Genomic DNA, 12,949 nt, shown 5'->3' on the forward strand with positions numbered 1-12,949 from the left:
ATCCGCCCAATGGTTAAAATCGGGGGTTGGGTAATCTGTTCCTACAATTGTAGTTAAGGACCATTTCTACCTCGAGCTTTCTCGACACAGGTGAAGCCAGATACAGAGCCTTCGGAAAGAATTCAGACCGGTTGACGTTTTCCACATTTTGGTAGGTTAATGCCTTCTTCTAAAATGTGTTAAATTGTTTTTTTCTCCCCCTAATCAATCTACACCCAATACCCCATAATGACAAAGCCAAAACACGATTTTAGAAATGTTGCACATTTATAAAAAAAATCAAAACTGAAATATTACATGTATTATTATTCAGACCCTTGACTCAGTGCTTTGTTGAAGCACCTTTGGCAGTGATTACAGTCTCGGGACTTCTTGGGTATGATGCTACAAGCTTGGCTCACCTGTATTTGGGGAGTTTCTCCCATTCTTCTCTGCAGATCCTCTCAAGCTCTGTCAGCTTGGATGGGAAGCGTTGCTGTACAGTCAGTTATTTTCAGGTCTCTCCAGAGATGTTCGATCAGGTTCAAAGCCAGGCTCTGGGCCTCCCGGGTGGCGCAGTGCTAGCTGTGCCACCAGAGACTCTGGGTTCGAGCCCAGGCTCTGTCGCAGCCGGCCGCGACCGTGAGGTCCATGGGGCGAAGCACAATTGGCCTAGCATCGTCCGGGTTAGGGAGGGTTTGTCCGGTAGGGATATCCTTGTCTCCTCGCGCACTAGCGACTCCTGTGGTGGGCCGGGCGCAGTGCATGCTGACCAGGTCGCTAGGTGTACAGGGTTTCCTCCGACACATTGGTGCGGCTGGCTTCCGGGTTGAGTGCGTGCTGTGTTAAGAAGCAGTGCGGCTTGGTTGGGTTGTGTTTCGGAGGACGCATGAGTCTCGACCTTCGTCTCTCCCAAGCCCGTATGGGAGTTGTAGCGATGAGAAAAGACAGTAACTACTAACAATTGGATACCACGAAGAAAAAGGGGGTAAAATAAAATAAATAAAAAACGGTCTCTGGCTGGACTTCTCAAGGACGTTCAGAGACTTGTCCCGAAGACACTCATGTGTTTTCTTGGCTGTGTGCTTAGGGTCGGTGAATCTTTGCTCCAGTCTGAAGTTCTGAGCGCTCTGGAGCAGGTTTTCATCATTAAACTCTCTATACTTTTCTCCGTACATCTTTTCCTCGATCCTGACTAGTCTCCCAGTCCCTGCTGCTGAAAAACATCCCCACAGCATGACGCTGCCACCACCATGCTTCACCATAGGGATGATGCCAGGTTTACTCCAGAAGTGATGCTTGAAATTCAGGCCAAAGAGTTCAATCTTGGTTTCATTAGACCAGATAATCTTGTTTATCATGGTCTGAGAGTCTTTAGGTGCCTTTTGGCAAACTCCAAGCAGGCTGTCAATTGCCTTTCACTGAGGAGTGGCTTCCATCTGGCCACTATACCATGAAGGTCAGATTAGCGGAGTGCTGCAGAGATGGTTGTCCTTCTGGAAGATTTTCCTATCTCCACAGAATAACTCTGGCTTGTTTTTTTGCTCTGACATGTCCTGTCAACTGTGGGACCTTACATAGACAGGCGTGTGCCTTTCCAAATCATGTCCAATCAATTGAATTTACCACAGGTGGACTCCAATCAAGTTGTAGAAACATCTCAAGGATGATAAATGGAAACAGGATGCAATTTCGAGTCTCATAGCAAAGGGTCTGAATACTTACGTAAATAAGGTATTTCTAAAAAACGTCATTATGGGGTATTGTGTGTAGATTGCTGAGGATATATTTTTTCATCCATTTTAGAATAAGGCTGTAACGTAACAAAATGTGGGGAAAAGTCAAGGGGCCTGAAGGCACTGTACAGGCCTTGTGAGTGTTGTGTCAACTCAATACGGGAACTTTGGTGCCACCTACTGGCTGGTTGCATGTTAAGCAAAATAAAATCAAATTTCCTTGGTCACATTCACATATTTAGCAGATGTTATTGCGGGTGTAGCGAAATGCTTGTGTTCCTAGCTCCAACAGTGCAGTAGTATCTAACAGTGCGGTAGTATCTAAAAACAATTCACAACAATACACAGAAATGTAAGTTAAAGAATGGAATTAAGAAATATATAAATATTAGATCTAACAATGTCGAAGTGGCGCTGACTAAAATACAGTATAACAGAAGACAGTATATACATATGAGATGAGTAAAGCAGTATGTAAATATTATTTTTAAAGTGAATAGTGTTCCATCATTTCAATGGTCTGTGATTCTAAGTTTATGTATATAGGGCAGCAGCCTCTAAGGTGCAGGGTTGAGTAACCGGGTGGAAGCCGGCTAATGATAGCTATTTAACAGTCTGATATAAGTTGTTTTTCAGTCTCTCGGTCCCAGCTTTGATGCACCTGTACTGACCTCGCCTTCTGGATGATAACGGAGTGAACAGGCCGTGGCTCGGGTGGTGGATGTCCTTGATGATCTTATTGGCCTTCCTGTGGCATGCTGTAAGTGTCCTGGAGGGCAGGTAGTTTGCTCCCAGTGATGCATTGTGCAGACCGCACCATCCTTTGGAGAGCCCTGCGGTTGCGGGGGGTGCAGTTGCCGTACCAGGCGGTGATACAGCCCGACAGAGTGCTGTCAATTGTGCATCTGTAAAAGTTTGGGAGGGTTTTAGGGGCCAAGAATTTCTTCAACCTCCTGAGGTTGAAGAGGTGCTGTTGCGGCTTCTTCACCTCACTGTGTGGGTGGACCATTTCAGATCGTCATTGATTTGTACGCCGAGGAACTTGCAGCTTTCCACCTTTTCCTTCTGTTGTTTCCTGCAGTACACGATCAGCTCCTTTGTTTTGTTGACGTTGAGTGAGAGGTTATTTTCCTGGCACCACTCTCCCAAGACCCTCACCACCTCCCTGTAGGCTGCCTCGTCAGGTCTACTACTGTTGTATCGTCTGCAAACTTGATGATTGAGTTGGAGGCGTGCGTGGCCACGCAGTCATGGGTTAACGGAGTACAGGAGGGCTGAGCACGCACCCTTGTGGGGCCCCTGTGTTGAGGATCAGCAAAGTGGAGGTGTCGTTTCCCCTTTCACCACCTGGGGGCAGTCCGCCAGGAAGTCCAGAACCCAGTTGCACAGGGCGGGGTTCAGACCCAGGGCCCTGAATTTAATGATGAGCTTGGAGGGTACTAAAGGATAGGAGAACAGGGAGGTATTCTTGTCTGATACATGTGTGCGCTCCATCCAGTCTGACACAAGAGGCGAAGGGATACTTTCAATTAGATTATATTTGGTGTTCTTGTATTTTGATACCAAATGGTCTGATGTCTAAGTCTCACTCTCTCACTTCTGGTTCCAGCCCAGGTTACATTTACAGTAGATTGCAGAAATACCACTATAAGGTATGAGGCATCCATAATGTGTCTTAGTTCATTTTTACAATTGTCAGCAAACGTAACACCGTACGTTGGTAATATGTTCCAGACCAAAATATAACTACATCTACACAGAGATACATGCAAAAGTGTAACCAATGGAAAACATCACAACAGGTTCATTTTAGGCAATCAATTGCAGATAAAGACAGTACTACAAATTCCCTTGCCCTCTATATCACATCACCATCACTGCATTTCTAATTAGCACAACACTGAAATCAGCATAATTGTAGATGTGATAGAAATGACTCATCCTCACCAGAAGAGGGCGAAATTACCCTGAGGGCTAACAAGTACTTGACCTGGAGAATAGTGTGGGGAATCATTCAAGGTTACAGGGGATATCTTCAGCGAACATGACAAGGACTGTGGTCAAACTGAGTTAATGGAACGTCATTCGGGCAGGAGATAAAGCACCTTATTCGGGCAGCCTTACAGACCTTGACCAACCTTCGCTTTTTCTTTACATAATCTCTAAACTCCTCCGTCTTCAACTCTTTTATCATCATATTCATATTTTAACCACCTTTGTTTTCTTTCTCCTCTTGGCTGCTGCTGCCGCCGTCACTGCCTTCTACACACTAGGCTATAATTGCATGACATTATCATCCTATTACTTGTACAACTCTTGCTGTGTTTCAGATGCCTGTCTGGAGGACCCCTGTGCCAACGGCGGCACCTGCGTTGAGATGGGCGGGAGCACCAAATGCCTCTGTTTGCCCAGCTATGGAGGTGACCTCTGTCAGACAGGTGAGCTCGTCATTCGGCTGTTACAGTAGCTCCGTAATTGTAAGAGTGCTTGTTGTAAATCCCCCAGTAATGCATTACCACATTCAGTAAAAAAATACTTTGGGGTTTGTATGTACTGAAGCAGAATAAGTCAGCTATGTTCCAGTCATCTTCACAAATAAAAGAAGCCAAAGGAAGTGAGAGGTCCTTCATTGTTTTGTTATGATTAGGTAAGACAGTTGTGCTAGTCTAGTTTTGTAGAACTAGTCTGTTGATAACCAACTCAAAATCAATAAAAAGGGAAATCTTACACACTGTGGCTTTAGGAGCCTGTCAAACTCAAAGACCCGCCTTGTTCAAAGGGGACAAAACCTTGCTTTTGGAACAATTGTCCCCCTTCATTTCTGTCTGACGTAGGCTTTTCTCTGAGACCTGCTTGCTATGCCGCTGTGTTCCTGTCACACAGATTTAGGGATGAGAAAATAGAAATGGAAAGAAGGTGAGATGAGAAGTGTTCTTTAGATGGATGGACCTCATGGATCCATCTGCTCCGTGAATCAGGGAAAATGTACGGCAAGGATTCCATCAAAAGGCCATTTTCCTGACTTTCGCGGCGATCACATTCATGTCAACACCTTGAATGTCGGCTCAAGCGTAAACAATCTCCTTCAAAAGTCAAGTGCGTTGCACTTGTCGACAATGTGTCTTAGATTGAATCCCGGCCAAGGTCTTTAAGGTAGTTTCGTTTGGATCGCCTCATTGTTTCTCAAAACCAACCGTTCTCTTTCTTTCTTGCTCAATGGTCAGAAAATCTCAACAAATCTTACCTTTCCCTCTCAATCATTCAAATGAATTAATAAAATCCCTCCCTCCCTCCCTCCCTCCCTCCCTCCCTCCCTCCCTCCCTCCCTCCCTCCCTCCCTCCCTCCCTCCCTCCCTCCCTCCCTCCCTCCTGTTCTGTCTCTTAGATCTGGAGCAGTGTGAGGTGGGCTGGCAGAAGTTCCACGGGAACTGCTACAAGCACTTCAACCAGCGGCTGAGCTGGGAGGTGGCGGAGCAGCACTGTCGCATGGTGGGGGGCCACCTGGCGTCAATCATGACACCTGAAGAGAAGGACTTCATTAACAGTACGCTGGGAGTAGTGGCAGCAAGCCACCAAACTTCGTACATCCCCTTTCCCCTTCCATTGATAGGCTACTTCATTTGTTTGCATAGTGTACCAGTTTACTGCACATGAATACATCGAAAAGACAATGGCTAGCTCTCAAGGTTTTATGTGTGCTATTTATTAGCATAGGAAGGACAAATGTCATGCCATTGACCCTGCTGGGCAGAAGTGCCACATGCTAATGGTAATAGATGCACACTTACTTTTAACCAGAGTGACAAACTGTACTGTCACTGTCACTAGCCACTGTCACCAACTTCTGATATTAACAAAAAAACAATGGAAGTGCTGCGGGCAGCTTCAGCGTGTTCTAAACTACAGGCCATGTTACCTCCAATTAACTTCAAACCCAGTCATTTGGCAATGCAAACCCTGGCAGAGTTGTTGATATTAGCAGTGGAAGCACGAAGACAAAGACCTACTGTATAACTTGTTAGAGAAGCGATAGGACTACTGCTTGAAAAGCAAATGTGTTATTCTATCCTCAGATAACTTTAAGGAGTATCAGTGGACGGGACTAAACGACAAGACAATCGAGGGGGATTTCCACTGGTCCGATGGCAACCCACTGGTGAGTCCAGACAGATTAGTTTGACGGAGAAAAAGTACTGGGTCAAAACCTGTCCACAGGATGACATGCAGCTACAAAGACTAAAGGAAAAGACTTGTCTTCACAGCTCTATGAGAACTGGTACAGGGGCCAGCCTGACAGTTACTTCCTGTCTGGAGAGGACTGTGTGGTGATGGTATGGCATGATTCTGGGCACTGGAGTGACGTGCCCTGCAACTACCACCTGGCCTACACCTGCAAGAAAGGCACCTGTGAGTAATGGACATGATGTTACTACAAACAGGCAGCAATAGACCAGTTCCTTTACCTACTGTACCTGTAACTACCTCTATGCAATTGATTACATTGACGTAACTTAGAGGTCTATAGAAGTAGTCGTAGATGTTTAATACACACATTCAATACAGTCCCAAACTACTGTCCTGCCCGAAACTGTATTGAATGTGTTTAACAGACAAATAGTCTTTCAACTTTTCATGAATTTGTTTTCGGTTTAAAATACATTATCACCTACAATCTTTCGTAACTCCTCCCACAGCTTCATGTGGCCCTCCCCCCAAAGTCCGAAACGCACTCGCGTTTGGCAAAATTCGCCAGAGGTACGAGACGGGCGCCGTTGTGCGCTACTACTGTGCCCAGGGCTTCCAGCAGAGACGAAACTCTCTGGCCGTGTGCCTGCCGGGTGGCAAGTGGGAGGAGCCGCAGATCCTCTGCATCCCTGGTATGAACAGTACTATGACCCACCCACTTATCTCTAATTCGTGACCATGTTCCATTGCAGTTCTGATATGGCTAAATATGACTCAAGAACAGTTATTGAGATGCAGTTCATCTCTCGTACAGGCTGTCAGCAAGAATGAAGTATTGAAAGAATCATGATTTAGTACACGAATGTCACTGATTCTTTCGATGAATTAAGGAGATGCTTAAGAGTGGAGACGGGGATTTTAACCGGAACGTTAGTTGTTGTTCTTTAGTGGGGAGTTGCTGAATCTGCTTTAGCTCTGGAAAATAAGATCTGTCATTGGGATTCAATCATAAGTCGCATTGTCGACAAGCACACTGCACTTGAAAGGTAGTTTACGCTTGAGCCAACATTCGCAGCGTTTACTGTGAGTGCAGTCTACAGACAGTCAGGGAATTGCCTGTAGAAAGCGCAATGTTGACAGTGTTGTGCCCTTGTCGAAATGTGCCTTTCACTGAGTCCCGTCCTAAGTTAAGGCAATGGCATAGCAGCAGGCAAAGCCAACCCAGAAAACCAGTGTCTAAATCAGACGGTGTTCTCACTCCGGAGATGATGTGGGAAGAACAAGATAGATGTATGAAAGTGGTGAACAAATGACACTACATTTTTATCCAACAGATTTGTCAGAAGTCTTTATTTTCAACTTTGCGCTGGGGGTTTCCTTTCAGGGGCAGGAAGCACAGCACAGACAGTAGGAGTAACATCACTAACCACAGGAAGCCAGGAGCTGGCTGAAGAGGAATCACAAACAACAAAGGAAACGCTTCAATACTGGGACATCAAGTGGAACTTTTAAATGTCATACCATGTCCCAGTACACTTCAAGAGTTTCCTTTCCTCATTGACCAGAGATCTGAAATGGCCTAACGGGTAAAGGCAATAGGGTGATCTTGAAGGATAGGAGACAGGGAAAGAGTACTGGGACACAGGGTCAGTCAAGCATAACCTCTTACATTCCTACTGTCCTCCCCAAAGCACATCGATCTGAATCTGTTGTTGGGATAGCCTGGGCTTGAAGGTCTCTTGTAGCCCTACATAGGATGCAATGAATTGCAATGGTGTCCTAGAACGCTATAATACAGAACCCAGAACATATTCTGTGAAAATCACTGAGGCATATCTATAATCAGTAACTCCTTGTCCATTCATCCAGATTGTATAATGTGTGGATCTGTAAGGAAACTTTTCTCCAAACCTTTTCTCCAAACCGGCACATAACCCCAGGCGTGGTAGACAGACAGTGGTAGGATATGCAGTAGCTTGTCTTGAGCACTGTCTATCACAGGTGAAGTATGGTGCCGGTTTGGTTCAGACGGTTTCTTTAAAGATATCCACACATTGGACAATCCAGAAGGATGGACAAGGAGGTATGGATAGTAGATGTGAATTCAGTAAAAATATTACTGGAAACAGGTAAACCTATGGACTTTTCGCCAGATATGTTCCGGACTCCACATTGTAGCTATCTAGGATGCCATTGCATTCAATGTGCGGGGTCATCTGTAAGCCCAGGTCTCTTGTTGGTTTTAAACAGGCCTCAGCAGGCTAATGGTGTTCAGCGATCTCATCTCCGCAATTTATCATGTCAGTTCTCAATCATTGTTTATTGACTATTATTGGCAAATCAACTTTATAAATCCACCCATAACATTTTCAACAACAGCTGGTCTGTTTCCAATTCCATTCATATTCCATCAGCTGAGGACTACCTGGGGTCTGTTCAGGAGGGTGCAAACGTTACAGGACGTTCAGATAGAAATGTATTGTGTAGAATAGATATGATTGCCCAGTCTGGCCTCAGAGCCGCACAAAATATAATTGTGTAGTTCTGAGCACCTCCAAGAGGTATGATCCCTACAGTCTAGCAATCCAAAGGTTGCATGATCGAGCCGCCTCGGGGATATCTGTAGCATTTTAGCTAACCTTTCCCCTAACCCTTATTTTAACGTTAACCCAATTGACCTGCTATGTAAATTCACCTAACCTTTGTCATTTTAGTCTTCCTAACCTTTGTAGTTAGTTCCCGTAACCGCCAACTTAAATTGTCCCCGTAATTGTCCTTTGTTGTTACAGTGCAACAAGCAACGTGGTCTCAGACAAAGACTTTGCAATGCTATATGTTCTCCAATTCGCATGATATTGTACGACCACTATTTTATTCAACGTAGCGTAATGTATCATCCTGAATTGAGTGTCACAGATTTCCGTACAGATTCACACCAATTGCCCTGACACCACATTGGATTGCCTGTAGGCTCGGGACTCGGGAACGACTGTAGTTCTGTTAGTAATATTTCTGCCTGCAATGATTTGAACTTTTCATCTTATTGAGTACACTGCAGGACAGGTGAGTCCTTGTAGGGATGTCTGGTTGAGTGTCGACTCTGTGGTCCAACGTAACCTGTCCCACATCACCACCCCTATGTCCTTTATGAGTTCCCTTCATAAAACAAAAAGGACTGCATAGGTGTACGCAATATGATGGAAACTCCACCAAGCCCACCAGAGGGCTAGGTGTGGCTATTACCACATTGCTGATACCAATACAAATATTTCAGATGCACGAGGTGACTTAACAAAGTCTTCAGGAATGGAAGGAATGGTTGGTTTGGAATTGGGGCAACAAAAAAAAAAAATCCCTGTGCTCTTAGGAACCCATATCAACTCTTGAACTCAGCGTTTATGTCCATCTCAACCATCTCACAACCATACGCCTTCTTAGACGTTTGTCATCGACAGACTTTACATGAAACATGGTGCTAACACCCTTGCGTATGATACCTGCATGAAGTGCGTTAAGAAATGTTCATCCTTAAGAATCAAAATGGCAAGGTTTGTGCAGCAGGATGTTAGAAAAATAAAACAACTCCAAACAAGCTTGTTTATAAAAGTCAATACCATTATCGAAGTAGAATTGACATTTCTCACAGTGGTCATAACTCTTGCGGGGTGAAAGAGGCGAGAGTGAGTGAGTAGCATGCAAAAGATTTGACCATGGATACGATGCCACTACTGTACTCATCGCTGATATTAATTTTGTCTCAAAGTATGTTTCAATTGCTGTCCACTCTTCCCTCTGATAGATGCCCTACATTTTACGGACACAGTTCTATGAAAAGCTTTGTGTTGTAATAAAGTTTTTTTTATAGAATAAAGCAAGGATTTAATGAGTATTAACCACACAGCCATTATCGGAAATTGTATGTGTTTGTTCTTTATTTGCTTCGGTTTTTATAAGCCTATTTTACGGTAATACTGTTCCTTTATAAACCAACTAAAATAACATTTGAACGTTTCTGTGACTTTATGTGTGCCTATTTAGTTGGTGTGGAGGATCAACAGTTGAGATGGAGTCAGAGGTCCAGGTGCACATTTTTTTATTTAAGTTTTTATTTAACAGTCCAGGTGATGATGAAGACCGTATCTAGAGATTGTATTTACAACAAACAAACAAAAAGCGGGTCAAAATACCCTTAAAGTCATGTATCTACATACTGTCAATGGCCCTGGCAGAGCTAAAGTAACAGCATGTTACCTAGACAAGCAGCGCTCCCAGAATGAGGAGCATCGGCATCCCAAAAATATCTGCTCTACCCAGTGGCGATTTTAGCATGTACAGTGCATTCGAGAAAGTATTCAGACCCCTTGACTCTTTTCCAAATTCTGTTACATTACAGCCTTATTCGAAAATGGATCACATTTGTTTTACCCTCGATCAATCTACGCACGATACCCCATAATGACAAAATGTGGATTTTTTGCTACACCCCGCAATAACATCTCAGTTTGATTTGATTTATTGTGTGTAGATTGATGAGGAACATGTTTTAATTCATCCATTTTAGAATAAGGCTGTAACGTAACAATATGTGGAAAAAGTTATGGGGTCTGAATACTTTCCAAATGCACCTTAAATCTTGGTGGGGCAACAAGATTTAAAGTGCCAGCAGAGCCACTACACATCACAACACTAAACAATACATGAATTGTACTATGACAGTGACCAATGGTGCAGACAAACTGTTAGGTCCTACATAGAGCTTTCCTTTCAGCACCACAGAGTGAATCCTTACCACCGCTACACCTGGCTATCAGCGAAACAGTTCATTCATCCTCATTTACTGCCTTTTCAAAAACCATAGCTGATATGGCTGACTTGCTTAAAGAAATGTGGATACTACTGACTTCTTGTGGATTTGGATTTGATAAGTCAATAAGAACTTTACTGAACATTTTGTTGAAAACAAATATTTAAATGAGAAGAGACTGTCACTGGTAAACATGGTGACAGACCCAACAACATTATATAGTATATCCTCCTTGTCAAGAAAAGCACATGAGCTAATTATAATACACAAAGTAAGTAAAACAATGAAATCCTTCCAACGTTGCCTAAAATGATGGCTAAGATACCAATGAGATAGACCTCTATAAGCAATTGGCCTGTAACAATTGAGATGTACAAACTAGGGCATAAGGGAACAATGAGCGGATGAGAGGCAATCCGTAATTTCGATTAAGACATTAATGTATGTTCTGCACTTTTGATATGTACAGCGACAGAATTCAGAACATGGGCCGTTCTAACAGCATTCTGCCTGTACTCCAAGTCAGAACCGTAGGATAAATAAAGGGGACATATAAGCAGACAAAGAAAGCTCTTACAATATTCAATGATGACATTTCTCTAAAACAGGCTACATGTGCACCGCCAAGTCAGAACAGTAGGCGAAGTTCTGAGGGGTAAAGGGACCAAATTATTTATCAAGGCGAGACCCAGATGCAGATACAGGAGGCAGATGGTTGGAGTCTTACAATGTTATTAATCCAAAGAGGTAGGCAAGAGAATGGTCGTGGACAGGCAAGAAGGTTAAAACCAGATCAGAGTCCAATAGGTACCGAAGGGCAGGCAGGAAAGTAGTCAGGCTGGGGTCAGAACCGGGAGGACTATAAAAAGAGAATAGAAAAGGAGTATGGGGAAAAACACGCTGGTTGACTTGAATAAACATACAAGACAAACTGGCACAGAGAGACAGGAAACAGGGATGAATACACTGGGGAAAATAAGCAACACCTGGAGGGGGTGGAGACAATAACAGGAACAGGTGAAACAGATCAAGGGCGTGACATTATTAGGGTGATGCACATGGGCTACTAACAGTTTACCACACCACATACACTTAGTATTACTTTATTAGCTACAGCATACATATCTGGCATGTTACAGCATTTATGCAGAAGCATACAAGACATTGTTGGACTCAACGATGTTGTGCTGTGATCACTTGAACAGGAAGGTAGCGTGGCGGTCCTTCTTGTGGGCAAATTTTGTCATCCAAGTTTGTCATCAAAGTCTGGCATTCTCTGGATTTATGGTGCTTTCAAGACAACTGGGAACTCAGAAAAAACAAGGTTGAATCATGACGTCAGAGCTCTTCAGGTCGGAGCTCTAGAAAGAGGCCCGAGTTCTCAACTTGGAATTCAGAGTTGGATGACCGTTCAACGTGTATTTTCCCAGGCAGAGATTCCAGTTGTTTTGAAAGCGGCAGAAGTCATGCTGGTTTGACAGCATGACCATTGTATTAAACATTTTCTGGCCCATGGTGTTATGTGTCAATGTTTATCCTTTTAAGCTTGGAAAAGAGACTCTTTCTGACAGATGTTTTAAATCCTTAAACCCAGACTTGGAACACACACCCTTTCCACTGAATAGCAGACAGAGGAAGCAAAATAGTGAATCCTTTGCAACGCTGGCAGTTAGCCCCTGATTCCTTCCAAACCACTTACTGATGAATTAGCGATTTCCGACATGTTGTGTAATGTTTATGTCCAATGGCCGATGAGCACCGATACGTTTTGTATATAATTTCTCTTCATATGAAAGGGATTTGCCAAGATTGTCGATGTGATTCATGATGATGACTGCTTGTCTAGTTTGCTAGCTAAGATTTTGAAAGTATGATGTCAACATTTGTATTTGTGTTTATTAAGGATCCCCATTAGCTGCTACCAAGGCTACTCTTCCTGGGGTTCAGCAATATTAAGGCAATTATACATTTTTTAAAACATTACAATACATTAACAGATTTCACAATATATTAAGTGTCATCCAATCAGAAAAGCATTAACAAGAGCAAGCTATTGTGTTTCATTTGAAAACAGCTTAACATTTTCTAAAAACAGAATACTTCAGGTCATCCCATTAAGTGTCATCTCCCGGACAGTCCAATCAAAGCTACGGTGGATAAAACATGATTTTTATCTGTGGCCAAAGAACTTGAGCCTTCTTGGATGGGCACTTCTAATGTAAATCTATGGCTGCACCTAAGGTGG

The 12,949-nt window shown here is 43.5% G+C and overlaps 1 protein-coding gene across 1 annotated transcript in view; it reads left to right on the forward strand.

Annotated features, from left to right (window-relative positions):
- Nucleotides 1–9,901, forward strand: part of LOC110496314 (brevican core protein) — a 36,066-nt gene extending 26,165 nt beyond the window's left edge. Inside the window, exons 9-14 of the mRNA XM_036952889.1 lie at nucleotides 4,046–4,153; nucleotides 5,101–5,259; nucleotides 5,789–5,871; nucleotides 5,978–6,122; nucleotides 6,410–6,592; nucleotides 7,285–9,901. Coding sequence (XP_036808784.1) covers nucleotides 4,046–4,153; nucleotides 5,101–5,259; nucleotides 5,789–5,871; nucleotides 5,978–6,122; nucleotides 6,410–6,592; nucleotides 7,285–7,412 — 806 coding nt within the window. The 3' untranslated portion in view covers nucleotides 7,413–9,901. The remainder of the gene's footprint in view (nucleotides 1–4,045; nucleotides 4,154–5,100; nucleotides 5,260–5,788; nucleotides 5,872–5,977; nucleotides 6,123–6,409; nucleotides 6,593–7,284) is intronic.
- Nucleotides 9,902–12,949: the final 3,048 nt, after the last annotated feature.

The sequence above is a fragment of the Oncorhynchus mykiss genome, chromosome 18, assembly GCF_013265735.2.
Source record: "Oncorhynchus mykiss isolate Arlee chromosome 18, USDA_OmykA_1.1, whole genome shotgun sequence".
NCBI classification, from domain to species: domain Eukaryota; kingdom Metazoa; phylum Chordata; class Actinopteri; order Salmoniformes; family Salmonidae; genus Oncorhynchus; species Oncorhynchus mykiss.